The sequence below is a fragment of the Panthera onca genome, chromosome A2 (genome assembly GCF_046562875.1).
Source record: "Panthera onca isolate mPanOnc1 chromosome A2, mPanOnc1 haplotype 2, whole genome shotgun sequence".
NCBI classification, from domain to species: Eukaryota; Metazoa; Chordata; class Mammalia; order Carnivora; family Felidae; genus Panthera; species Panthera onca.
In genome coordinates, this window is record NC_138340.1 from 16,105,646 (window position 1) to 16,131,624 (window position 25,979).

The window sequence follows — 25,979 nt, forward strand, 5'->3', positions numbered from 1 at the left end:
AGGCACTGTGTGGTTGAGTGAGAGCTGCATAGAAGCACCGTAGGTAGAGGCTACGAGAAGGCACAACTATGCCAGCGAAAAGAGGCAAAACGGGGCAAGGCACCATCCAGGTGCCTAAAACGGCACAGCCTTGTGAGTGAGACAGACAGACGGACAGTCAGTGCGTCCTCTGACCATTCCGTAAAGAAAGCCTGGCTACAATTGTCTCTCGGTTCCGTGCCTCCTTAAATAGCTTACGCTGAACAGAATGTTCTTGTCTCTGATTGTCCCGGCACCCGCTGCCCTTTGGGGGGGGCGGTCATCGAGGGGTGGGGAGAGGACCTGTCTACACACCGAGACACCAGCCTCCTTGGGTTCCTGGGGCTGGTTTTGTAGTTTCCCTGTCTCCGCGTTTGCTTTCAGTTTGTTTGTACCACAGGAAATAAGTGGAACGTCTCCTTCCCACCCCTGCTTCTGCCTGCTAGGTCGTCTGCCCTGGAGGCAATAATTACCAGTCTCTTATCTTTTGGGAGGTACTTCCTGCGCATCTAACCAAAATCACATCTATCCCCTTATCTCCTGTGTTTCCACAAATCACAAATGCTCGTAGTATTCTTTACCGCACCTTGGTTTTTTCCACTTTACGATCTTGGGCAGACTTCTTAAGCGCTCCGTGCCTCATTTTGCCCGTCTGTGGAATGGGGATAATGATACCAACCTCACTGATTGTTCCAAGGAGGAGATGAGTTAATAGGCTAATTGGCACATGACAACCACCCAGTGAATTTTGGCTATTAGTATTTCGTATGGTTTGCCAGGCAGATTTTATTTTCATGCGAGTGAACTTATTTTTCGTAATGTCTATTTATTTATTTTGCGCGCGAGGGAGCATGCGTGCGCACACACGCAAGCAGAGAGGAGTAGAGAGAGGGGGAGGGAGAACCCCAGGCAGGCTCTGCACCGTCACCACAGCCCAATGTTGGGCTGGAACCCACGAACCGTGCGATCATGACCTGAGCCGAAATCAAGAGTCGGACCTTACCCGACGGAGGCACCGAGGCGCCCCACAAAGGAACTTATCAACTTTTTCTTTGATTTCTGGGTTTTATGACATGGTTAGGAAAGCCTTCCCCATGCTGAGATTGCAAAACTCTCCCGTTTTTATTTCTAAAGCTGTTATGGCTTCATCTTTTACAATTTGTATTCTGGAATTCATCTTGCAGCGCGGAGTAAAGCGGGGATCCAAGGTTTTTGCCCCGGATGGCACCCCATCCTCCCAAGATGGTTTATTAAATTATTTTCCTACTAACTTAAAATGCCATTTTTTTTTAGAGTGGAAATGATGCTTTCCCCGTTTCCCGTTCTGAGACTCATATGTCTTCTCTAACCTACATTTTATTTACTTATTTTTGAGAGAGAGTGGGGAGAGGGGCAGAGAGAGAGAGGGAGACACAGAATCCGAAGCAGGCTCCAGGCTCCGAGCTGTCAGCACAGAGCCCGATGCGGGGCTCGAACCCACCAACTGTGGGATCATGACCTGAGCCGCAGTCAGATGCTTAACCAACTGAGCCACCAGGCGCCCCCTAAATGCCGTTTTTATAATATTTTCTCTCCTGCCCCCAGGGTTGGCCCTATTTCTGTATTTCCAGTTAAATGACTGCGTGCCCAAGCATCATTTCAGGTGCTTTGCTCCTCGGGGAGGCCCCTCAATGCGTGGGGCGAGTCCTTCTGGTGCCCCATACAGGGCACACGGCCACCGTTTCCGTGATGTGAACATTGACCAGTGGAGCCAGGGAGTCAGAGTCCCCCCCACCCCGGACTGGTGATCTTGTCATTGCAGTGGTCACAAATTAGAGCGGATGCCTGGTCCCACAAAGTCCAGGTGTGTGCCGTGTGCTGCCCGAGGCGAGCCAATCACATTCTTGCTCCTAAAAGCGATGACCACGAATGCACCCCAGAGTGGCCGGCAGTGCCCCGGAGGGGGGACTGGAGACCGCCGGGGGCGATGCCCCAATGCAGAGCTTCCTGGTGATGAGGGACCTTGGGGTAAGCTGCGGGCAAAGTCCGGGCTAACAGCACAGCCCCCGCCCCCAGCGGGGAGGGGAATGTGTGTGATTTTCCTCGGACACTCCTGGCTACCCAAGAGCCAAGGAAAGGGGTTTCAGTGCTTGCCATGGTGATGTGGGAAACTAAGGCAAATGAAAAATGAAATTCCTTTACTGCTTGCAGCCCGTTGGCGAGTCCTTGAAACAGACAGCGTGACCTCCCTCCAGGAGCTCAGCTGCCTCAGTGACGACACTTTGCTGGGGGCAAAAAGGAATCTTGGCTTCACATTATCCTGACCCCTCCCCCCCCCCATCCTATAAGTCTCCTTTAACATATAAAAAGTCCTTTGGAAACTTCCTTTATCTCAACTCCCCCAAGATATATGCTGGCAATCATACTCCAAGCATATGGCCCCTGATATACATCTGAATGGTCTCATGACTGAGGTTTTACTGAATGGTAATAAATGACGTTTTCCTAACAACACTGAGGCCCTCAGGGTCCTGGAAACCCCCCCCCCTTCGAAAATTCCTTAGACCCTTAGGCTGTCTCTAACCCCCTCCCAGCCTGAAGGTATGTAATCAGTTACCTGTCACAACCCCAGTGCAGCTCTTTCTGCCCACGGTCCTGTCCCCATGCTTTAATAAAATCACCTACGTGCACCAAAGATGTCTTCAAGAATTCCTTCTTGGCCTTCGGCTCTGAACCCCACCATCACCCCGAAACCCCATCACCTGGGGCCCCGTCTTTCCCAAGAGAAGACACCTCGCAATTCCTTCTCTCCTGTGATCAACCCCGGGGGTGTCCCGGCTGTCCCCATCACTGCTAGGGGAGCCTGAGCCCTCCCTAGTGCAGGCATAAAGTCCCCGCTTCTCCCACACTCAACAAGGTTTTCCACTCCATATTTTTTAGCTGCCCTTTTCTTTTTCCAGACGACTTGATGGGTTTTCACGCACAGATTGTTTGCCAGCTGTCGTAGACTGAGTGTTTGCGACACCCCAAAATTCCTATGTGGAAATCCCGCCCCCCGATGTGACGGTGCTGCGGGGGGAGCTTTGGGAGGCGATTCGGTCGTGAGGGTGGAACCTCACAAACGGGATCGGTGCCCTTGTACGAAGGGACGCGAGAGCCTGCCCCTCTCTCTGCCCTTCCCCTGTGAGGATAAAGTGAGAACACGGCCATCTGCAAACCAGGAAGTGGGCTCCCACCGGACACCGCATGGCCTGGCAACTTGATCTTGGACTTCCAGCCTCCAGGAGCGTGAGGAGAGCTTCTGTTCTTTCAGACCCCCCCCCCGGTCTGTGGGAGCCGGAGCTGCGACACCAGCCCTCTCTTCTACGAGGTGTGCGTCCTTTAGGAAATCGCTTTCTTAGGGGACCTTATGTTAACTACACTAGACTATGGCTTTTGGAAGACGAGCCCTTTCACCCCTCTCAAAGTACTGCCCCCACCCCCCACGGTACCCCTCGTCTTTGCTCCTCTCCCCCCTTCACCCGGCACAGAGTTAACTCACAGATGACAGTGGAAAGGGTCACGAATTCGGGACTTGCATTTTAAATCATTCAGTTATTTACCTAATGTTTAGTGAGAAGCTGCCCATGCTGCTAGGGCACAACGTGGGCTGAGTCCTGTGATCAAGGAATGAGGGAATCTAGAGCCAGGAGCCAGCGAGCCAACCGGACAGTCCCAGGGAGAGTGAGGGAAGGAGGGCGGGGAGTGGCGCCCTCCGCACCCCCCCCACCCCGCCGAGGAGGTGTCTTTGTCCTGACCCTGCCTCCACCCCCCCATCATTCTACCCCTTCCCCCCCACACACCCCGCCCAGTGCTGCCCTATCAGAACTGGCTTCCTGGCTGCAGCCTGTGAACAAGAAGGAGCCACCCAATGTCTCAGGGTTATTTACATCAGGCCCGTACACAGAGGCACAAACGAAACTAGTCTAGAGCCCAACCGACTTTCCCTTGTTCTTTTTTTTTTTTTTAATTTTTTTTTTAATGTTTATTTATATTTGAGAGAGAGAAAGAGCACACATGTGAGCAGGGGAGGGGCAGAGAGAGAGAGGGAGACACAGAATCCGAAGCAGGGTCCAGGCTCCAGGCCCTCAGCCCAGAGCCCAATGTATGGCTCCAACCCACGAACCACGAGACCATGACCTGAGCCAAAGTCAGGTGCTTTAACCAACTGAGCCCCCCAGGCGCCCGCGAACTTTTCCTTGTTCTGAGCCCACACACCCACATTGAGTCCCACTGGGGGCAGCATACAATGCCCTCTGACCCCACATTTGTGAGCGTGTGTCCCCTGTCTCCCCGGCAAGGTGCCCTTGGAACATAGCCATGGCAGGCATTTTTCTCAGTGACCCAGCTTGTGTGTGTGGGTGGGGGGTGGTCATACAAGGAGGAAGTACAAGGACAAGTGTGTATATGTGGGAGGAAATTTCAGTGGAAACAGTGTATGAGAAACACAGAGGAAATGCAGGGAACCGTCAATGGTTTTGTGAGAGCAGAAGGAGAGAAGAAAGCGGGAAGAGACAGGACTGCAGAGGGCAAATGAGGCCGAGGCTCACACAGGGTGCCGAGGAGTGCGGCTCGTGGCCGGGTGGGGGGTGGGAGGAGCGGTTTGAAGCCAGGGTGCTCAAGACATCTGATTGGCCTCGCCTTGCAGAGAATGTACTAGAGGAAGGCAGGGATGGAGTCAGAGACCCCAGGCAGAGGTTTGGCTGTGCTCCTTCTGGGACACAGCAGAGGCCCCCGCCAAGGTACAAAGCCCTGGGTGTAGACAAGCGAATGGATCCAAAAGCTCCCAGGGACAAGGACTCATCAGGACTTGGATTGAGGGTGGAAGGGAGGGGGGAGGCCAGGGCCTGGGCTGCAGCCCAGGCAGATGGAAGTACCAGCTTCAGGTGCAATTTTCAGGGCAGGTTGAGGTAGAAATCCCGGGGGACACCCAGGGGCAGTGTCAGGAGAAGCTGCCTTGGGCCCAGCAGAGCACATGCGCGGAGGAGACCCACAGTCACAGGCAGTGGACATGGGGGAGGACCAATGGCTCCAGACAGAACCCAGAGGAGGAAGGGCAGCAAAGAGGAGAAGGGATGCCGGGAAAGGAAGGGCCGTGCAGAGAGGAGGCCACCTTGGGAGGGACAGGAAGTGTCCGCAGCGGCAAGGGCTGCAGAGATATGAAGCAAGGTGAGGGCGGAAAAAACATCCACTGACTCCGTGATGCAATCAGAAAGGCAGAATCACTCACTTGATGGCCCCTGCCTCGTCTCTTCCTGCGCCGACTCACGGCCAATGACGCCGAATCGTATTTCCTCGCTCCCCGTGGAAAATCGCGCACTTTGTGCCCAAGTTCTAGACCCTCCAGAAGGGACAGCACCAGCCTATGTGGTTTGAAGGTCCCGGTCAGCTGGTTAGGGGTCCCTTTCAACCACCTCCTCCAGAGGGTGTGGCTGAATCCTTTGGGACGGGAAGGTGATGGGGGCTCTGAACTCTGGTGCGGAGATAGGAGCCCCAGGGGCCATCCCGTCCCTGGGGGAGCACTGGGCTGGGAGGCGGCAGACCTTCAGTCCAACCACAGGGGCTCACAGGGGCCTAGGCCCTACAAGGGTCCCCCGACAACCACCAGGGAAAACACTGTCCTATGCACATAAAATCTGTCATGATTTGATTTTGTTAAAAAGGGGGGGGCGCTGGGGGGCTCAGTCGGTTAAGCATCCAGCTTCAGCTCAGGTCATGATCTCACGGTTCTTGAGTTCGAGCCCCGCATCAGGATCTCTGCCATCAGCATGGAGCCCGCTTCAGATCCTCTGTCTCTCTCTCTCTCTCTCTCTCTCTCTCTCTCTCTCTCTCTGCCCTTCCCTCGCTTGCACTCCCTCCCAAAAATAAATAAAATATTAAAAAATAAAATAAAAGGAGAATGCCCCTTGGTTTATTACCTTTTGCTTCTATTCACAAAAAGAGATTTTTAAAAATCTATTTTAAATATGGCTGCTCTCAGACGAGTGACTGTCCAACCCGCCTGACCCTATGGAAACAGGAGTGTGGCCACGTAGGTGGGGAAGAAGAAAGAGGAAAGAAAAAGGTGGAGGATGGGGCCAGGGGCAGGGGATGGCAAGGTCAAGTTCCTCTTCGACTCTTCACTCTCAGACAACAACGGGTGAGTTACACCAGGATGGTCACGCAGAGTGAGTGGGCCCTGTGCCCTCGCGGGACACGTGACTCCCCCTCCTGTGCACACGGGGGGCTTGTGGTCTTATGACACGGAGGTTTCAGAAATCTTAGTTTCTGGTTCTTGTTATGCAGGGTAAATGAAATCTGTGGGAAACCCAGGGCCTGCCCACCCCGCCCCTGCAGTGGGTGCCATGGGGCTCTGCCCGGATGTCCCTTTCAGGGTCAGTGCACTCACCCTCCCGGCTGCTGGGGACGGGGACCACCTTCAGCCACTGGGACCTTCCCCTCCCGGAGACAACTGAGGCCAGCAGCTGTCTGGTGTGTGATTGGGAAGGCCCGGCCTCCTTTCTTCCTCGTGGGACAGCACTGCGGGGACATCCCAGGCCCAGAGCCCCTCGCAGGGTCAGCTGGGGCTTCGGGGTCCGCTTCACCCTGTGTCCGGTCCTGCCTCGCCTACTCCCTGACAGGGATGCCTCCTGGAAGCCCTCCCCAACAAGGCCTCTCTCCCTGCAGCTGTCCCGCTGAGCTCTGGACTCCCGGGAATTAGATCTAAAATAGTCTGTCTCTGTTCCTCCCCCACTTGCACTCTCTGTCTCTCTGTCTCAAAATAAATAAGCAAAATTTTTTTAATGCATTTTTTTAAAAAGGGAGGTGGCGTCTGGGTGGCTCAGTCAATGAAGAGCCTGACTCTCGATTTCAGCTCAGGTCATGATCTCACGGTTCGTGAGTTCGAGCCCCACATCGGGGCTCTGTGCTGACAGTGTAGAGCCTGCCTGGGATTCTCTCTTTCCCTCTCTCTCTGTTCCTCCCCTACCTGTGTGCTCACTCGCTCTCGCTCACTCTCTCTCAAAATAAATAAATAAACTTCTTAAAAAATGCATCTAAAATGGTCTGGTTCCTGGTTTCAACTTCCTCTTCCACAGAAGCTCAGCCCCAGACGCCGATAAGTAAGAAAATGTGTCCCCCTGGCCCCATCTCTGAGGTTGGGACTAAAGAAGACGTTAGGAGGAGAAGGGAGGCAAGGAGAGGCCATGGCCACCCCACCTGGCTAACTCCCACCCAGGCTTTCTGCTTAGATGGCCCCTCCAGCCGGACACCTTCCCCGGTCCCTCTGGACCGGGCCAGGCACCCTTGCTGACGGCTCCCCAGCTCCCGTGTGCTTCCCCCGGGACAGCACGAGACTCCCCGGATTATAATCACTTATGCACCTGACCGGCTCCCGTTAGGACGTCGATGCCGGGAGGGCAGAGGACGGGACTCTTTGCTCACCATCTTCTCCGGGGGCCTGGCAAAGTTCCTGGAACCCGGGACATGTGTCCTGCAGAGTCTTGGCAAGAAACCGACGGCACACTCAAGTAAGGCCACTGAGGAAGATCGGTGAGAGGACTCCTCCCCACGGTGCAGGGAAAGCGTAGTGCATAGCGTAGTCCCTGGTGAGGGAGAGAACAGGCCGCCATCCCCACCGCTAAGATTAAGGAGTCACGGATCGGGGAGGGGCTCTCTGTAACAAGAGCTGCATTAGGTCAAGGTCAAGGGACACACCAGCCCCCCCGGGGAAGGAGCCGGGGAGCTAAACCCCTTGACCTCAGTCTCTCACCTCCCGCCCAAAGCCCCCACTGGCCAAACCCGCCTTGGACTCAGAAGGCAGAGGAGCCTGCTGTTAAGGAGATGAGCCTCCAGGACCCAAAGCGGGTCGGAAGGCGGTGGAGAGTCCATACAGAAGGGCAAAGGGGAGCGATTTCCCAGACAGCAGACGTGAAATGTCTGTGAAATGAACAAATAACACCTCTCAACAAATAACTCACTGCGCCTTCGCTCCATGGGTATTTAGTGTTTTGATCACTGTCTGATGTAAACGAAAGGCACACGCGTTGAAAAAAGGCCACGGAGCGTTCATTCTGACACGGGAGCAGACAGCAAGGCCTCAGGCCACGAGTAACGGGGACCCGGTGCCGAGAGGTCCCCACAGAAAGCTAGCAGCCGGGGAGGAGGGGGTTGGAGGAAATGCGCCCACAGGCGGGGACAATAAGGAGGCTCGTCTGGTTTTGCCTGGACTCGAAATGGTAGAGGGACCATCTCTGAGACCCCAAAACCTGTGTCTCATGCAAACATGAAGTTCAATTTTATAATACCCTCAAAATGGGAGACCCCCAAACTAAGATTCAGCTCAGGCCACAGATGCCCCCTCGTGCTCCCAGAAGAAACAAAGGCAACGGTGCTCCAGAGGGGACTGTTTCCACTGCAGGGCCACAGACCGTTGCTGCGGAGCCAGGAAACCCCCAATAAATAGGAACTCACACGGGCACTACAAAACACACGAGAAGATGAGTCACCATGAGTGGGCAGGCCTAACGGCCCCTCGGATTAGAACCCTGAAAGTCTTCAGTAAGTCACTCGTAGATTAAAGGTATTTTTACAGGGGTGCCTGGGTGGCTCCGTTGGTTGAACGTCCAGCTTTGGCTCAGGTCATGATCCCACGGTTCATGAGTTCGAGCCCCACATCGGGCTTCCAGCTGACAGTACAGAGCCTTGGGATTCTCTCTCTCTCGCTCTCTCTCTCCCCCTCCCCTACTTGTGCTTTCTGTCTTTTATAAACAAATAAACAAACTTTTAAAAAAGTATTTTTAGGGGCGCCTGGGTGGTTCAGTCGGTTGAGCGTCTGACTTCAGCACAGGTCGCGATCTCACGGTTTGTGAGTTCGAGCCCCGCATCGGGCTCTGTGCTGACAGCTCGGAGCCTGGAGCCTGCCTCAGATTCTGTGTCTCCTTCTCTCTCTCTCTCTCTCTCTCTCTCTCTCTCTCTCTCTCTGCCCCTCCCCTACTCATGCTCTGTCTCTCTCTGTCTCTCGAAAATAAATAAACATTAAAAAATGTTTTTAAGTATTTTTAAACCTTTCTTTCCCCTAAGTGTATTTATTTATTTGAGAGAGACAGAGACAGCGTGAGCGGGGAGGGGGCCGAGACGGAGGGAGAGAGAGAATCCCAAGCAGGCTCCACGCTGCCGACGCAGAGCTCGACGTGGGGCTCAAACCCCAGAAACCATGAGATCGTGACCCGAGCCAAAACCAAGAGTCAAACGCTCAACCGACCGAGCTTCCCAGGAGCCGCACCCCCCCCCCCCCGCAAAAAAACATTTTTATAAGGAATCCAGATCCTAAAAACAAAAACAAACCGGAATATCATTACCAGGAGCCACTCAGTGTGTACAAGGGTGTATGTGACTCTTGTGCAATGTGTCCTCTGGCCCTCGCTCAACACAGTGCCCCAGAATGTGAGAAGCCCAAGAAACCCTTTTGGAACAGGAGGGCTTTTACTCAGTAGGTGTTTTTCCTGTCTTTTCCTAGGGATACACATTCCCCTTCTACCCACTTGTCTCCCAACGGGAGAGTGTTCGGATTAGGATAACTCTCAGGATTCACTGATTTTCCCTCTTTCTTCAATGCTGTGCCTGTATTAGGATTAGGTTTAGGCATAACTGTAATGCCCACCGCTCAAAGTTTTGAAACAAGGTTGTACCTTATTTCGTGTTCGGTTGCTACTGGCAGATTTTGAGAATTTTTGCTGGTGAAGCTGTCGTGTGGTCATTTTATAAGGTACCGATGGGGGGAGAGGCCGTGACCCTGCTTCCCTCTGCCACCTTTACTGGAAAGGCCTGTGCGGATGTCTTTTTAGATTGCGTGAGGGTTTCAGAAACTCCAAGCGTGGCTTCAGCTGGGGCAGCCCAGGAGGTAACGGTGCCTACGTGTTGTCCACCGTATCGCGAGTAGGGGGAGAGTGGACACCTCCCACTCACCGGCACGCGATGCGTCAGCTGCCCCAGCTTCACAGAGCAGTGGATGACATTTCTCAACGGGAGGCTGTTGGTGACCCTGGGGAGGCCGATCTCAGGGGAATGGTGGAGACAGACGCCAGGCTGGAGGGGACTGAGTGGGGAGTGAACGATGATAATGTAGGAAGAGTGGGTTTGGACGACGAATGAAGGCTCCCCAAGAAGAGGGAGGGTATGTCGTTAGAGCGGGGTGTGGGGTTAAGGATGGGTTTATTTTTTTTCTGGTTTTTTTTTTTATTTTAAATTTTTGTTTTTTTAATATAATTTATTATCAAGTTGGCTAACCTACGGTATATACAGTGTGCTCTTGGTTTTGGGGGTAGATTCCCATGATTCATCGCTTCCATACAACACCCAGTGCTCATCCCAACAGGTGCCCGCCTCGATGCCCATCACCCAGTTACCCCTCCCTCCCCGTCAACCCTCAGTTTGTTCTCTGTATTCAAGAGTCTCTTATGGTTTGCCTCCCTCCTTCTCTGATTGTAACTATTTTTTTCCCTTCCCTCCCCCCCCATGGTCTTCTGCTAAGTTTCTCAAGATCCACATATGAGTGAAAACATGACACCTGTCTTTCTCTGACCGACTTAGTTCACTCAGCATAATGCCCTCCAGTAACATCCACATTGCTGCAAACGGCATGATTTCATTCTTTCTCATTGCCAAGTAGTATTCCATTGTAGATATAAACCACATCTTCTTTATCCACTCATCAGCCGATGGACATTTAGGCTCTTTCCATAATTTGGCTATTGTTGACACTGCTGTTGTAAACATTGGGAAAGATGGGTTTACAGTCTTTATTTAAGGGAGACACCAGGGGCGCCTGGGTGGCTCAGTCGGTTAAGTGTCTGACTTCGGCTCAGGTCGTGATCTCACGGTCCGTGAGTTCGAGCCCCGCGTCGGGCTCTGTGCTGACAGCTCAGAGCCCGGAGCCTCTTCGGATTCTGTGTCTTTCTCTCTCTCCCTGCCCCTTCCCCGCTCACGCTCTGTCTCTCTCTGTGTCTCAAAAATAAATAAACATTAAAAAAAAAAACCTTTAAGGGAGACACCAGAGCATTTCAATATCGCGAAGAATCTAATAGATTCCGGCTGCTGGCGATCAGAGTGCAGGAGGAGAAATGAACCTTTACTATCAGAGGAACAACTCTTTCTATGGAGGAGGGAAGAATGGAGATGCCACCATGCATTTGAAGCCGGAGCCCAGGGGGTGGACAAAAACAGAGATGGGGTCACCTCCTGAGCGTAAGTGTGGGCGGTGGCGGTGGGCGTTCGAAGGCACAGGAAGAGGTTTCGGGTGCTTGGAACAGCTGATGGAAAATAGGAGAAGGGGACAATTTGGGACACTCAGAAGAGTGACTAGGGAGACTAGAGAAGTTTCTGGAAGCTAGCTGAGATGGGAGACCACAAATTAGTGATAGGTCTTCTCTTTGTGGCTTAGGTGGTTTCAACCAGCTACCCTCAGACTCACGTACTCAGAGAAGGAGTGAAAAGGAGAAGCAGGTGGGGAGGGTCGATCTAAGGCCAGGGCTTCAAGGGAGGGCCAGATATTGACCAGAGAGAGTGGCTAAGTGATAGACTTGGATCCCAGCGAGACAGGAGGGATGTGACCACCCGAGGGGCTCGCGGGCAGAGGCTGGGGGGCTCGAGGAAGGAGCACGGGCAGGAGCAGAAAGTGAACAGGGGGAGGGGGTCAAAGCAGTGGAAGCTGTAATCAGGAAAGTGAGCAAATGTACTGCAAGGCTTCGGTGGTGAATCAGCGTCTACGGACCTGAGGGAAGTCGAATTCGTGAGTTAATGGAAGTTACGAGCTGGTACAGGACGAGGGTCAACACAGGTGGTTAAGTCGCCAGGGACATGGAAAAAATTGGAATGGACCGAAGTTCATTATCCATGGCTTTAATTTTTAAAAAGTGGGGTGGGGGAGGGAGCAGGCAGGCAGGCGGTGGCAGGGATGCAGGGGAGCAGAGGGTGATACAGTTACAGGACTGGGGACCGGAAACATACCTGGGAACAAGGGTCGGCAAGTTGCACCGGGGCCAGGGATGTCACCTCCTGACCCCCAAGATAGGTGTGAGAGGGAAGGGGTACCCCCAAGGGATGAGAAACGTTAGGAATATTCTGGGATACGTTAAGGAGGTCAGCAGGAGTGTCTATCACGGAATTCAGGTTCCAGAGGGCACAGAGGAAGAGCGTGGGGGGGAAAGGGAGCACGGAGAAGTGAGCTGAAGGCAAAGAGGGCACGAAGGAGATGGTGATGAGAACCAGAGAAGGCACATGACCTGAGGAGTTGAGCAGGATGGGCCATGATGGCAATCCCTGGTCTCATGTGTTCCAGAGAGCTCGAGCCTGGCAGGCCACAGGTAGATGGGGGGTGGGCAAGATGGTCAGAGAGGAAAGAAGTGTTGCAAAGCATTATTCTTCTCCAGCAAGCCAAGGGCTCAAGCCCCTAGAGACGGATGCCGCCCTTCTGAGGTTGTGTTAGCTTGGCTCCTTCGAGGTGGGATGATGTGGCATAGAAGAAATGCATTAGAGGAAATGTCTCTGAGAGATCGTAGGGAGCCGGAAGAAGCTGGGAAAGCCCCAGGTCACAAAGCGGATCTGAGCCTCAAGTAAAGGAGAGAAGGAGGGTCAAGGCTTGGGGGTGAGGGGAAGCACCGGCCAAAGTCACCGTCAGAGGAGCCGACCTCCCAGGACTGGGCCTGCTCCGGTGTCCCTAAAAGGGTCACTGGCCGGAGCAGCCCCCGGTAAGCATGGCCTTTGGAGGGCGCGCGAGGATGTGTTCCAGGGTGAGGCAGCAGGGACCCTCAGTTACACCCCCTTCAGAGTGGCGGCGGCCCGTCCCCATGGCCGCCCCACGACACTGTAGTGTGTGTATGTCAAAGGCAACACTTCTCAAATTGTGTTCTACAGAACCGTTGGCCCGTAAGGACCTGTTTGCGAACCTCAAAGGGGGTTCCGCGATCAAACCACTTTGGGAAACACCGCAGACCCTCTCTTCCTCAGGGAGAATCGCTATACTTATTAGCGTATCGAGTTCTGAGAAGTCCTGTAGTAAAGACACTTGCTTACATTTTTTAGTTCAGTTTAGTTCCCAGAAGGAACACCCTTGGAAGGTGCCTTCCCTCCCAAGGCTGAGATTCAGAGCTGAGATTCGAGGTGGTATGACTGCAACCGACTGAATCATGTGCTTTCCAACGTCCCTTAGTAACGAGGGAAAAATGAGATCGCGAGCATTAGTTATCGGGCCCCATCATGTGCCGCTCCTGTGCACACCTGTTGCCAAGCTTTCTCTGAACCGTCCTGTGTAAAATGTGAACTCTTGCACCCCCCTGGCCCTTGCTACCCTCTTTCCTGCTTTTTCCCTATAGCACGTCTCTGCCACTACCCTACAATTTACTTACGTATTCTGCTTTTGTCTGTAGCACGTAAGCTCCGTGAAATTCAGGATGTTTGCCTACCTCGTTCATTGATGTTCACCTTGTTCACCCAGGATGGCGCTGGGCACACGCCAGGCACTCCATATACGTATTTGCGGAAAAGACGAATTGAATAGATGAGTGATCTGCGTGTATAGGAAAACAAGAGTTCTAGTTTGTTACTCTCTTAGACTGAAATCGGGGTTAAATGACAGCGATAAAGAACTCAAGTAAGGTTTGTGAGCCACATGCCAAAGCCACAGAATGTGGTGAGGTTTCACAAATAGCGAAGAGACCCTATTATGGTTCCAGCCAGTGGAATGGTAACGAAACTCTCCTCTTGCCTCCGCTTCAGACCTCCAAACCATTCCTTCCTACCAATTTAGAAGTTTCTGGAATCCCATGGCCTTGGAGATCTAACACACAGTACAGTGATTAGAGGCAACAAAATTGTACAATAAACCTCGAACTTGCTGGCAGAGTAGATCTGAATTGTTCCCACTCCTAGTAGAAGAAATGATGGTCGCGTGATGGGAACAGAGGTGTTGGCTAACCTTGCAACGGCAATCCTTTTGCAATATAAACATATCAAATCAATACGCTGTACACCCTCAACTTACACAATGGTATATGTCTATTATATCTCAATTTAAAAAAAAAAAAAAAAAAAGGGAAGAGCTCCCTGGCCTGAGTGTGAATAAGCAGAATGTTGGGAGTCAAGCCAAAAGAAAATAATACTGAAAGCGAAGCCTGTACTAATATCAGGAAGTTAGGGTGAGCCTGAATTTCTAGTGTTTTTCCTGGGGAAATTCAAATTTCAAGTAATTCTGTGACATATGTGCGGTCCTGCTGGCTGCTATTTTCCTTTAAATAGAGGAAATAATCATTAATCATGTAGTGTGTGTGTGTGTGTGTGTGTGTGTGTGTGTGTGTATCCACGGGGCTTTTTTAGGTTTCAGAGTTGACTTGACTACTTGCTGCCTCACCCCGGATGGATCAGTGAGCATCAGACAGTAAGGCACCAAGGTCCTGGGGTCGTAGGGCTGGTGTGGCTCCAAATAGCCCAGGCGTGTCTGCTGGTCCCAGAGCTGTGCCCAGGGGGCAAGGCTTCCGGGGATGGGCAACTCCCACTCACTCACAGAAGCCTGGGGGATGGGCGGGGGGGGAGTGAGTGGGGCAAGCCTTGCTTGGGAAGTGCTCACAGAGGGGTTCCCAGTGGCACCAAACCCCTCCATGCAGAGGAACATCATCTTCGAGGCAAATTTAATGCTCGACCACATGTTCGTCTGAGCTCTTTTATCTTTGTTTTCCTTTTCTTTTAATAGTGTGCTCATTTCTATTTCCATCTCCACAGGTCCACTCTCTGTAGTGAATGCTCACCTCGGACACGTTTCTGGCATTCGTTGACAGGGATGTCATTTAACCAACTCTGTGAATGCTAAACCACGGTGTAGGTCTGGTCCCCAAATTAGGTCACTCACAGGTACAGGGACTTGATCCGGAGGAAGTTCATACAGACTTTCCAACTGGTTCACGTTCCTCCTCTCCATCCACCTTTCTTCCAAGCCACCCCCGTGCAGCCCCCCGCCCGCTAATTCCTCCCACTCTCCCAAATCTGGAATCTTCCCGGCCTCCTTCCTCTCTGGCCTCAGACCTCTCACCCCACCCCTGCCTCAGTCAGGGGGTAGCACGATCCCTCGCCGCCTCTGTAGCCCAGACTTGGCATTGCTTCTGTGGAACTTCCTGGCATCTTCTCAGAGCAGGGTCAGCACCTCATGGCTTGCCTAACTCCGGGTTTTCCCCACTGTCAGTTTTCTTCAAATCCCCACAGCGGCCCCACACCCACCGGTACTGAGCATCTCGGCAGAAACGCCCTTCCCTGTCCCTAGTGACACCCCTCCGTGGCTTCCTTTGTCCCCCAAGTTCTCCCTCGGGACCCCCCTCCCCTTCAGCCACAGCTCAGTGTCTCTCAACAATGACAAGGAGAATCCAAGCACATGCCACTCACTGTGGTTCTCCCCGAGCGTTCTAGATGCCCAGTGGTTTCTGCTGCTGTGGATGAGCCGCTGCAGGGGAGCGCCGGGCCCTGGGGTCCGGACATAGAGCTACCACAGGACCCTTTCTCCTCCGCTGCTGGCTGTTACCTGCTCAGAAGAGCCCTCCTGCCACCCCACCTAGTATCACTGGGGAGCAGTGACAACTCAGTTCCCTTATCTAGGGCAGCCAGCCGGACGCCTGTCTAAAGGCCACAGGGAAATCAAAGGCGGGGTTGGGGGGGAACCGGGAGGAGAAAACAACTTCCTGGTTTGGCTCAAAGGCTTGAGAAACACTCTAGGGGTCTGGAGGAGCTTTCGAGCTGCTTTATTTGGGTTACTCCCCGCGACCGGGCACTTGTGGTGTAGACACAGACCTACCAAGGGCTAAAAGTGGCTTCTCTTGCCCCTCAAGGTCAGGACCTTCTGCTCAGAAGAAAGCCGGTCTCCCAGCTGCCCCCAGGCCATTCCCACAGCCGCTCGGATGGTGGGTCAAGAGGCTGTGCCCTGCCCCCCTGGAACTCGGTCAAGTGGTAAGTCATCCAGTGACGTTCCTGTTGGTGCTTGGGGACGGTTTCACTTTTGCAAACCTTTTGTTTCTCTCCTTGGAGAGAAAGACTCAGTCATCAGCCAGCCCGTCACAGGAAGCTCCTTCACAGGGTGAGCAGGCTTTTTGCACACGTAGAAATTAGGACCGGGACCGACTTCGAGGAAACTAGACCACAGTTCTCGGCTCTCTTTAGAGCTCTGTTTTCTCAGATGGTGTCTTCGGACAGGCAAGTCTTGTTTCCACCAGGAGAGCTGAAGTTCTCTCAAGACGTGGAAGGCTTCCTTTTATTCCCCCGGGGGTGTCAGCACACTCTGTTTGGTTTCAGTCTCCTGAGATGCAGACCTACTCTGGGTACAAGGAAGCACCAGGAGAGGGTAAGTATGGCTGTGTGGATGCTAATCCAATTTTTTTTTCCCCCTGCAGGACCACCCAGCTGTATGAAGGGAAGATAATCCTTCACTTCTCCACAGGGCAGGCTGATGATGGCTAATTACACGTTGGCCCCGGAGGATAACTATGACGTCCTCATAGAGGGGGACCTGAATGACGACGAAATAGAAACATGCCACCCATACGACGCCAAGGTTCTCTTGAGCGGGGTGGTCCCCAAGCTCTTCATCCCTGTGCTCCTGGCTGGACTGCTGGGCAATATCTTGACTGTGCTCATCCTGGCGAAGCACAAAGGACTCAGGCGCACGGAAAATGTCTATTTCCTAAACCTGGCAGTTTCGAATTTATGTTTCTCGCTCTCCTTGCCTCTCTGGGCCTACACCGGGTCCCATGGGGGGGTTCTGGGCAGCCCCGTGTGTAAAACTCTCGTCGTATTTTCCTCTATAGGCCTGTACAGTGAGGCTCTTTTCAATGTCCTTCTGACCGTGCAAAGGTACCTGGTGTCTTGCAACACGAGAAGGTTTCCCCGGACCAGGACGATGCACTGGAACATCGCCTCGACTGTTCTGGCGTGGGGCCTGGCCACGCTGGTCATTTTGCCTGAATCCGTGTTTTACAAACCTCAGATGGAGAGCCAGAAATACGAGTGCTTTGTTAGCAGCCCTCCCTTCCTGCCAGCTGATGAGACTTTCTGGAAGCATTTTCTGACCCTGAAGATGAACATCCTGGGCCTTCTTTTCCCACTGTGCGCTCTCACGTTTTGCTACACACGTTTGCGAAAAACGCTGAGCTTTAGGGGGAGGAGGTATGACCCTCACAAGCTCGTGTTTGCCGTAGTGGTTGTTTTCCTTCTGATGTGGGGCCCCTACAATATCGCACTTTTCCTGTCCGCGTTCAGAGAACATTTCTCCCTGCACGACTGTCAGAGCAACTACCATCTGGACAGAAGCGTTCAGATCGTGAGGATCGTCGCCGCCACCCACTGCTGCGTCAACCCCGTGCTCCACGCGGTCCTCGACACCACGTTCCGAAGACCCCTCTGCCGCCTGTGCCGTCTGCGGGGTGACAGTCTGCTTCGGGGCACGGAGGGCTCCGCACAAGACGCGTCAGTGGAAGAACATGACGATTCCACCAGAGTGTAAACAGGCTTCCGTCAACGGCGGGATAAATAAACATCGGGTTTTGTATTGCTGCATCGTGTGTGTATTTATTTTTACACATCTGTGTACAAAATAGGATACGAGAAGAGGGGCGCCTGGGTGGCTCAGTCGGTTAAGCGTCAGATTCTTGAGCTCAGGGCATGAGCTCATGGTTCGTGGGTTCAAGCCCCTCATCGGGCTCTGCCCTGCCAGTGCCAGACCTGCCTGGGATCCTCTCTCTCTCCTTCTCTCTCTGCCCCTCCCGTGTGCTCTCTCCCTCGCTCTCTCTCAAAATAAATAAAAAATAAACTTAAAAATATTTTTAAAAATAAGATATGAGAAGACAAGTGGGGAGCACTGAATTTGTCTTAGGTGTCGTGCGAGGCAGGCCCTTGGCAAACGTGAGCTCCTCCGCGGCTCAGTGCTTGTCCGTGGGTGTAGACGGCATTTATCTCATTTCGCCAAGGAGGAAACTAAGGCTCAGAAATTGGTCTAGGCTCACACAGCTAGAAAGTGGCAAGGCTGGGACCCAAATATGACTGCCACTCATTGCAGAATCTATGCTTTGTCCAGCACCCCAAACTTCCAAACACCAGGCAAGAAAACACATGAAATAAATATGTACTCTTTTTTTTTTTTTTTAACGTTTATTTATTTTTGAGACAGAGAGAGACAGAGCATGAACAGGGGAGGGGCAGAGAGAGAGGGAGACACAGAATCGGAAGCAGGCTCCAGGCTCTGGGCCATCAGCCCAGAGCCCGACGCGGGGCTCGAACTCACGGACCGTGAGATCGTGACCTGAGCTGAAGTCAGACGCTTAACCGACTGAGCCACCCAGGCGCCCCAAATATGTACTCTTAAAACCAGACCACATTCCAAATTAGAAGCAACCTGTTCATATAGAAGCAATTGTTCAGGCACATTTTCTTGCAGGTAATTAAAAGAACTGGCCAGCTGAACTATGGGTAAAGAGGTAAAAGCGACCTGATCTGTGGAATTCACTAGGTTTTCTTGCTACGTGAATAGCCTGCACAAAGTAACTACAGGCAAAAATATTTTCAAGGAAGTTGAGAGAACACTAATTCAGTACAATCTGAAGTGCGATCTGCCAATACGTGTTATAAGCGATGGGAGTTCAAGTCTGTGTTGAGCAGGAAAAGGCTCAGTTGGCCAAATTTACAAAATCTGTAAAAATGGTAAAGTCAATGGTCATTCGCTACCGGATCTTTGTGGGAAATAATTGGAATTTACGATGTGAATTAAACCAGCAGTCTCAACAGTGAGGTTCATTGGCTGCCATGGGCTTACCTATCCTTAATTCTGTGGATTTTTTTTTTTCAGAAATAAAAATTTCATATCGTGACTCACCCTACCACGCAGCAGTTTTGTGGTTTAGCAGTGGCAGATTGAGTTCAGGGCCACGACGGAAATTTTTCTGAACAAAAGAAGGATGGTCCGTATCTACTTTATAGAACACGGAATGGCTTTGAAAACTAAATTTCTCTTGCCGAATTCATTATGGTTCTTAATAAACGCAACCTGACGTTACGAGGCAAAATAGCACTTCCATATGAAGCATACACTGGAGTAAAGTCACTTGACAGCTAATGTTTGAATCACAAGAAACGTCAAGACACTTTATATACTTGCCATGTGCTATCAAAGTTAAGTCAAAGATAGAGAAGGACCTAGAAAGTGTTATGCTAAGTGAAATAAGTCAGACTCAAGACAAATGTTATAGGACCACACTCATAAGTAGAATCTAAAAATCAAAACAGGGGCACCTGGGTGGCTCAGTTGGTTGAGTGCCCAACTCTTGCTTTCGGCTCAGGTCACGATCTCGAGGTTTGTGAGTTCGAGCCCTGCATCGGGCTCACTGCCGTCAGTTCAGAGCCTGCAGCCTGCTTTGGATCCTCTGTCCCCCTCTCTCTCCTGTGCTTGCGCTCTCCCTCTCTCAAAAATAAATATTTTTTTAAAATGTCTTAAAGGTTTTCACCTTTCCCTATGACCCTTGTAGTTGTCCATTCACTGTACCTGATGCAATTTATTTAAAATACCAAGTACTCAAAAATCTTTGTGACACCCAGTTTTTCTCACCAGTCCTACTCCCTATTCCCTCGCTCTGCCCTAGAAACACATGCACACGCAAACGCACACCCACACACAGGTACAAGTGCACACACAGACACATGCACACACGCATACACGAGCACACGCACACACATGGCACCGATCATGTGAACGACCAGCCAGATGCCCCTGAGAAAGCCAGCTGCCGGGCCTGTCCTTTGGCTCCAGACCAGCAGGCCCCGAACCCAAAACTCCAGGCGCTAAACCTGGAAAACACGCAAGGACAGGCCCAGCTGTGCTCATATTCGATCAGACACAGGATTTCAGTATAAAATTCTAGAGAAGATAAAAGGACGCCTTCTAAGGAATGAAAACCGACAGCCTTTCTCATTTCCTTTATTGCTGGGATGACCGCTGAGGGCCGCGAAAGCAGGTGACTGGCTGGGAAGGGGGACAGCCCAGCGCCCCAGGCGGGGCTGAGAGCGGGGCAGGCCTGGGATGCCGCAGGAGGGGAGGCCACGGAGTCTGCGGGTGGGTTTACCTCCTCAGGAAGGCGCAGGCTTCCAGAAGCGCTGTGGGACACACCAAAGCAGAAGAGTCAGTAACTGATTTCTTTTAATCAATAGATCAGTCAAGGAGGGCACTAAGAAACAGACCCTCCCCTGCCTTCGGCGGTGCTGGCTCACTTGTCTCCCTGTGCCTTCCTCCTCACGCCAGCCCAGCCGCTCGGGCCCTCGCTAACCCGGGTGATGTCCCGCCCTGGCCCGACGGACGCCGCCCCCACCCCATTTGTCTCTAACGGAACCAACTGTCACCCTCAAGTTCACGTGACACGATGGTCCTCTCACTTCTGAAATGTGGGCAACCCACGCCCTCGTCTTTGTGCAAATCTGTCCCCACTCGTGTTCGCCCAGCCCTTCACAAATACTCGCGGGGGCCTGCTTTGCGTGAGTCACTGCGCTAAGTGCTGGGGGCTCGGCAGGGACACACAGGCCCCGCCCTCAAGGGGCAGGCAGTCTGTGCAATCCTGAGCTGGCTGCTCCCAAGAATAGCCCTACAGCCTCTTTCTCAAAATGTCGTCAGTGCTAGGACCACCCGACCACGATCCCGGGACACCGGGTGGTAAAGGACAGTGACGCTATTGACGTTTGGGCCCGGGCAATTCTTCATCGAGAAGGCCGTCCTGTGCTTTGGTAGTATCCTTGGCTTCTGCCCCCCAGACACCAGCAGCACCCCCCTAAGTTGTAAGAATCAAAAACACCTCCAAGCGTTGCCAGATGTCCCCTCGGTGCGGGGGAGGGGAACTGTGCCTGGTTGGGAACAGCTGATACAGAGATTCTTGGCCCCGCCCCACCCCCGGACCACCACCACCCGATGCCTCCAGCTGTCTGGACGAGGTGCCAGAAATAAGACTTTGGGTGATTCCCCGCCCGGCCTCCCCCGGCACAGGGGAGGCAGTGCCCGTTGAAATTTTAGAATCACCGCCTGGAGCCTTACAACGCTCTGCGATGTCTTAGAAATGTTTTTGGAGGGCCAAGTTATTTGTCAATATGTTTTCCTGGCTAAGATACTTTCTGAGAATTTGCAGCCTCGACAGTTGGCATTTATGGTAATTGTCTAGAGACCGGGGTTTGTCCTTTCTGAATACATACACATATACACATATATATATATGTGTGCAGGTGTGTATACTTACATATAGATATACACACGCTTCATTCTACTGAATACAATGAATTCTCAGTGTCTAAAACCTCCCTGACAGGCACTTACAATCAGGATTATAAAAACTTAGCATATTATCTACTGCTTTACTTTTCCTGAGTGTTTCCACCCCATCAGTGAGGCTGTAACTTCCCAAGGTCGGGGGATATCGCATTGCCTTCACATTTTTATTCCCATCTTCCCTCCTGGAATGCTGTTTGGCCCTCCAACCTTGCCCTTCACGCGCAGTGGTGTCTCCGGGACGCCCTACTTACGGGAGGTTGAGCACTGTCTCAGATTACCAACGGCCGTGACATATGCCGATCCCAAATATTCTTCATACGTCGTTTTGCCTTGGAGTTTGGCCAGGCACTCGGTGTTGTCATTGAACAGGAGGTTTTTGGTTTCGGACTGGAACAGGCAAAACTCACTCGGGCATCTGTCTCCGTTTGTCCCAAACTGAGTCTGTACCAAAAGGGCAGACAAGTAAGCGAGTCGCCGAGGGAAACAGGAGAACGTGTGGACCAGGAGAGGCCAAGGACATTCCTTCCAGCCAGGCTCAGCCCTGAGTTCTGGAGCTGAGTTCTGGAGTCCTTCAACTGCCTCAGCTGAGCCTCCTGCCACCCCCGTGTCATCCCACAGCCTGTGCCCCGGGTGGCCGACCCACCGGGCAGGGCCTGGGCCCCCCCACTACCTCTGACCCACCTCCCACCATCGTCCCCTCCTTGTTAATCTGTGGTCTCTTCCCTTAGAACCTCTGGGTGGCCAGGTGACAGCTGAGGATTTCTGAGATCACCTACGGCATTCCCACAGGCCAGCTCTCCTAGAGAAACTGTCTGCATCGGAAATCTTCTCTGCCACTGAGCAGGTCATTGCCTTGGGCGGGCCACTCAGCCTCCCGTGGCCATAGATCCTCCTCTATGCCCAGGAATCAGAGCAAAACACCTCGATGATTAAAGACCTCTTATCAGGGGCTCAATCGGTTAAGCGTCCGACTTCGGCTCAGGTCACGATCTCACGGTCCGTGAGTTCGAGCCCCGCGTCGGGCTCTGTGCTGACAGCTCAGAGCCTGGAGCCTATTTCAGATTCTGTGTCTCCCTCTCTCTCTGCCCCTCCCCCGCTCATGCTCTGTCTCTGTCTCTCTCTCTCCAAAATAAATAAACATTACAAAATACTTTTAAAAAAACAAAAGAGAATCCCAGACTTTAAGGAAATTGCACAGTTTGCTTCAAACCACTTTCCACAGACAGCCTTCAATCTATGGGAGTTCTGGGTCTGTTGTTGTCCTTCGAGATTTTAAAGGCAGATGCCTCTGCTGTTCTCACGGAGACTCCGGGCAGCTCCTCAGCATGAAGCCAACACATGAAGCCACCGGCGCCAGGCAGAGGGACAAGACAGAAGGGCCGTGGGTAGGCGGCTTTACCTACAACCGCCCCGCCCCCCAAGAGCCCGGCCAGTTAAGAAAGGGCCGGAGGCCCTGGGGATCCGCACCTGCTGTTGGAGCAGCACCTGCTCCAGGTATTGGGCCTTATCTTCCCGAGACACCACGCCGTGGTTCGGAGCCCTGGCCAGGTGGCACCTCTCCGCCTCCTTCACAGGCTTCCGGGTGCCGTCCAGGCACAGCAGCTCAAAGTCCTCCAGCTTCAAATCCTTAGCCCATGCCTCAGAGCTCCCTCCTGGGGAGAGAAAAAGAGGCGGCATCAGCCACGGCTGTCCAGCTTAGTCAAAGGTCCGCCCTGGGTGGGCTGGACGAGTCCACCGGCCTCTTGAAACGCGCACAGGCGGGTCTCAGTGACGCGAGAGAGAGGGAAGGAAGCTTTGTCGGCACCAACGATACGAACTTCCAACATATCAAACGTTAGTGCTGCTTCCATTCAAGGGAATTAGGAGTCAACAACCAAAGAGAGGGAATCATTGACACGTTCTACAACGTGGATGGGCCTTGAAAACACGATGCCAAGTGAAAGAAGCCAGTCTCAGAAGGCCACATGGTTCCATTTGTGTGAAATGTCCAGAGCAGGCCAATCTACAGAGACAGAAAACAAGCTGAAGGTTGCCAGCTCCGGAGGAGAGGGGAAGGGCACAGGGTCACTTTACGGGCTTGTGTGAGTATTCTAGAATCGGACTGTGTGGGTGGGTCACGCAGCTCCATGAATGTGCTGGAGACCACTGAATCGCACACTTTGAACGGACAGATTTCATGGCATGAATTATCTCTCAATAGAGCTGTTGATTTTTTAAAAAGAAAACCTTCCATCTATGCCATATTTTCTAGTGAGCTCCAGAAAAAGAACCATCTGGTTGATGTCCAAGAAGAAATTGCTTTCTCCTTCCTTTCGTGTTCGGATGGTCTTACTGTCACTAAGAAAAGGTGAGGAACCTCTATACATTTCTCAAACATTCAGTCAATTCCAATAAAACGCCGTTGTGAAATCCCAAAGAAATTTACAGACAATTAAATCTGACATCACTCTAGGGGATCAAGAGTCCCCTGATTGGGAAGAGCACTGAGAAGTATACAGAAGTGTTGAATCCCTATACTGTGTATCTGAAACTGTTATCACACTGGATGTTAATTATCCTTCAGTATAAAAAAAAAAAAAAAGCTGACATCAATCTGATCCTTGGACATCACTTAGAGTGACGGTTCACAAGTTCAAAATGTAATTGTATGCACGTCTGAGTGTGTGCAAATACAGGTTCATTGCTCAGACCCCTGCGTCTCTCTTTCCGCTCTCTCCCCTCAAAAAAAGGGGCGCCTGGGTGACTCAGTCAGTTGAGCATGGGACTCCTGATTTTGGCTCGGGTCATGATCCCAGGGTCATGGGATCGAGCCCTGCGTCAGTCTCTGTGCTGAGTATGTAGCCTGCTTATGAGGCCCTCTCTCTCTCTTTCTCTCTCTGCCCCTCTCCCCAGCTTGCATGCTCTCTCTCTCTCTGTCTAATTTAAAAAAAAAAAATTTTTAAAACACTTCATCCATTCTCTTGGCTTTGTCTATTTGATACTGAGATCATTCCAAATTTATATGGCTGTCCTCAGTCCATCTCCCAAGAGACATGGAGAGGGGCAGGAGGAGGGAAGAGCGGCTGTGAGTGCCGATGTTTGAAGGACAGAGGCAGGAAGTCCAGGTGGCTCTTCCTCAGGGGATGAAGTGGCAAGTTATCTGCTGGGGGCCGTGGGGGCCGAGTGGGGCTGCCGTTCGGAAGGCAGCCGGATGTAGGGGTGCGGAAGTTGGCAATTGTCACCATTCATCTTCCATTATCTCTATCTGCCTGTGACTTTGTCTCCAGTGACTCCCAAGGAGTTTCCAGACTGAGGGCTCCCATGAGGTCCCAATGAAGGCCCTTACTTCCTTTTTTAAAAAGGGAAGTTTGGGGCACCTGGGGGTTCAGTCGGTGAAGCGTCCGACATCGGCTCAGGTCAAGATCCGCAGCTCGAGAGTTCGAGCCCCGCGTCGGGCTCTGCGCTGACAGCTCGGAGCCCGGAGCCTGCTTCGGATTCTGTGTCTCCCTCTCTGCCCCTCCCCTACTCACACTCTGTCTCCGTCTCTCAAAAATAAATAAACATTTAAAAAAAGGAAATTGTATTCATTGTATTTGCGCATATCAATTTTTCTTTCTTCCTTTTTTTTTTTTTTTTGGTAGCATCCACATTCAGTTGTCCACGTAGGAACAGGCAGATGGTGTGCTTCGTGGGTGACTAGACAACGCCAGGGAGACATTTGTTACTGAGCACGGCTGGTGCGTGTTTGTGTGCATGTGTGTGTGTCCGAGAGAGAGTGAGACAGAGGGAACTTGGTTTCAAAGTCAACGTGACACTCACAGATGCACCATGTTGCATATGAGGTAAAGGATTTTGGAATGAACTTGATCCAAAGCCTGGAAAAGGTTCTATAATAGCTTCCTGACTGCACATCTGAATACTGGGATGTATTCACCCACCATTCGTGTTCTGCAGGACAGTGGAGTCTTTCACAAAGGCGACGTCTCCAGCCTTCTCAGCCAGGCACCTAAAATGTTCCAGAAAAGAAACACATTGCCCAAGAGGAAAAACTATTAGGGTTTTCATAAATATTTGTCATATGTGTGGCACAGACGAAAACAAATATTCCTGGAACTTAGGATTTAAAATGGTAGCTTGAGGGGCGCCTGGACAGTCAGTCGGTTAAGCGTCCGACTTCGGCTCAGGTCACGATCTCGCGGTCCGTGAGTTCGAGCCCCACATCCGGCTCTGGGCTGATGACGGCTCAGAGCCTGGAGCCTGTTTCCACTTCTGTGTCTCCCTCTCTCTGCCCCTCCCCCGTTCATGCTCTGTCTCTCTCCGTCTCAAAAATAAACGTTAAAAAAAATTTTTTTTTAAATAAATAAATAAAATGGTAGCTTGAACACACATGTGAACCTTCCCTGCTTCTAAGATCCCAATAAAATACCATTGGCGAGATTTTTTTTTTTTTTACAGTAGTGAGTTTTTTTTTTTTTTGTAAGCCATAAACCATGAGCAAGAGGAGGGCAGGAGGGAGAGAAGATAATATGACCATGTTTGGAAGGTGGAGAGCAAATCGATGAGCAGTGATTTCCCCAGCAGAGCAGAGAACAGCGGTACCATAAGCCGGAAGTGTAGGAAGCCCAGAAGAAAACGGATGTGCACGGCAGAACTCCAG

General features: G+C 52.1%; 2 protein-coding genes and 1 long non-coding RNA gene across 7 annotated transcripts in view; 1 reads left to right on the forward strand and 2 right to left on the reverse strand.

Annotated features, from left to right (window-relative positions):
* Window positions 1-10,520: 10,520 nt before the first annotated feature.
* Window positions 10,521-15,484, reverse strand: LOC144615715 (uncharacterized). 2 transcript variants are annotated; one of them, XR_014136785.1, is made up of 3 exons: window positions 13,087-15,484; window positions 11,251-11,324; window positions 10,521-10,778 (listed from the first exon to the last, which is right to left on the reverse strand). It is a non-coding gene; the product is annotated as an uncharacterized LOC144615715 (long non-coding RNA). The 2 variants fall into 2 exon arrangements; XR_013554252.2 differs by having other exon boundaries at window positions 10,521-11,324.
* Window positions 15,485-15,743: 259 nt separating this feature from the next.
* On the forward strand, window positions 15,744-17,801 carry CCRL2 (C-C motif chemokine receptor like 2). Of its 4 annotated transcripts, none has more exons than XM_060630834.3 (2): window positions 15,744-15,999; window positions 16,440-17,789. In XM_060630834.3, the coding sequence occupies exon 2, from the start codon at window positions 16,496-16,498 to the stop codon at window positions 17,546-17,548; it is 1,053 nt and encodes a 350-aa protein (XP_060486817.3). In that variant the 5' UTR covers window positions 15,744-15,999; window positions 16,440-16,495; the 3' UTR covers window positions 17,549-17,789. The 4 variants fall into 4 exon arrangements, with proteins under 4 accessions (XP_060486817.3, XP_078299276.2, XP_060486818.3 ...); XM_078443150.2 differs by lacking the exon at window positions 15,744-15,999 and adding an exon at window positions 16,012-16,390 and having other exon boundaries at window positions 16,854-17,801; XM_060630835.3 differs by lacking the exon at window positions 15,744-15,999 and adding an exon at window positions 16,012-16,126.
* Window positions 17,802-19,995: 2,194 nt separating this feature from the next.
* The window catches only part of LTF (lactotransferrin), a 30,875-nt gene continuing 24,891 nt past the window's right edge, over window positions 19,996-25,979 (reverse strand). The window contains exons 14-17 of the mRNA XM_060630830.3: window positions 25,261-25,328; window positions 22,811-22,995; window positions 21,595-21,784; window positions 19,996-20,187 (exon numbers count right to left, since the gene is read on the reverse strand). Coding sequence (XP_060486813.1) covers window positions 20,153-20,187; window positions 21,595-21,784; window positions 22,811-22,995; window positions 25,261-25,328 — 478 coding nt within the window. The 3' untranslated portion in view covers window positions 19,996-20,152. The remainder of the gene's footprint in view (window positions 20,188-21,594; window positions 21,785-22,810; window positions 22,996-25,260; window positions 25,329-25,979) is intronic.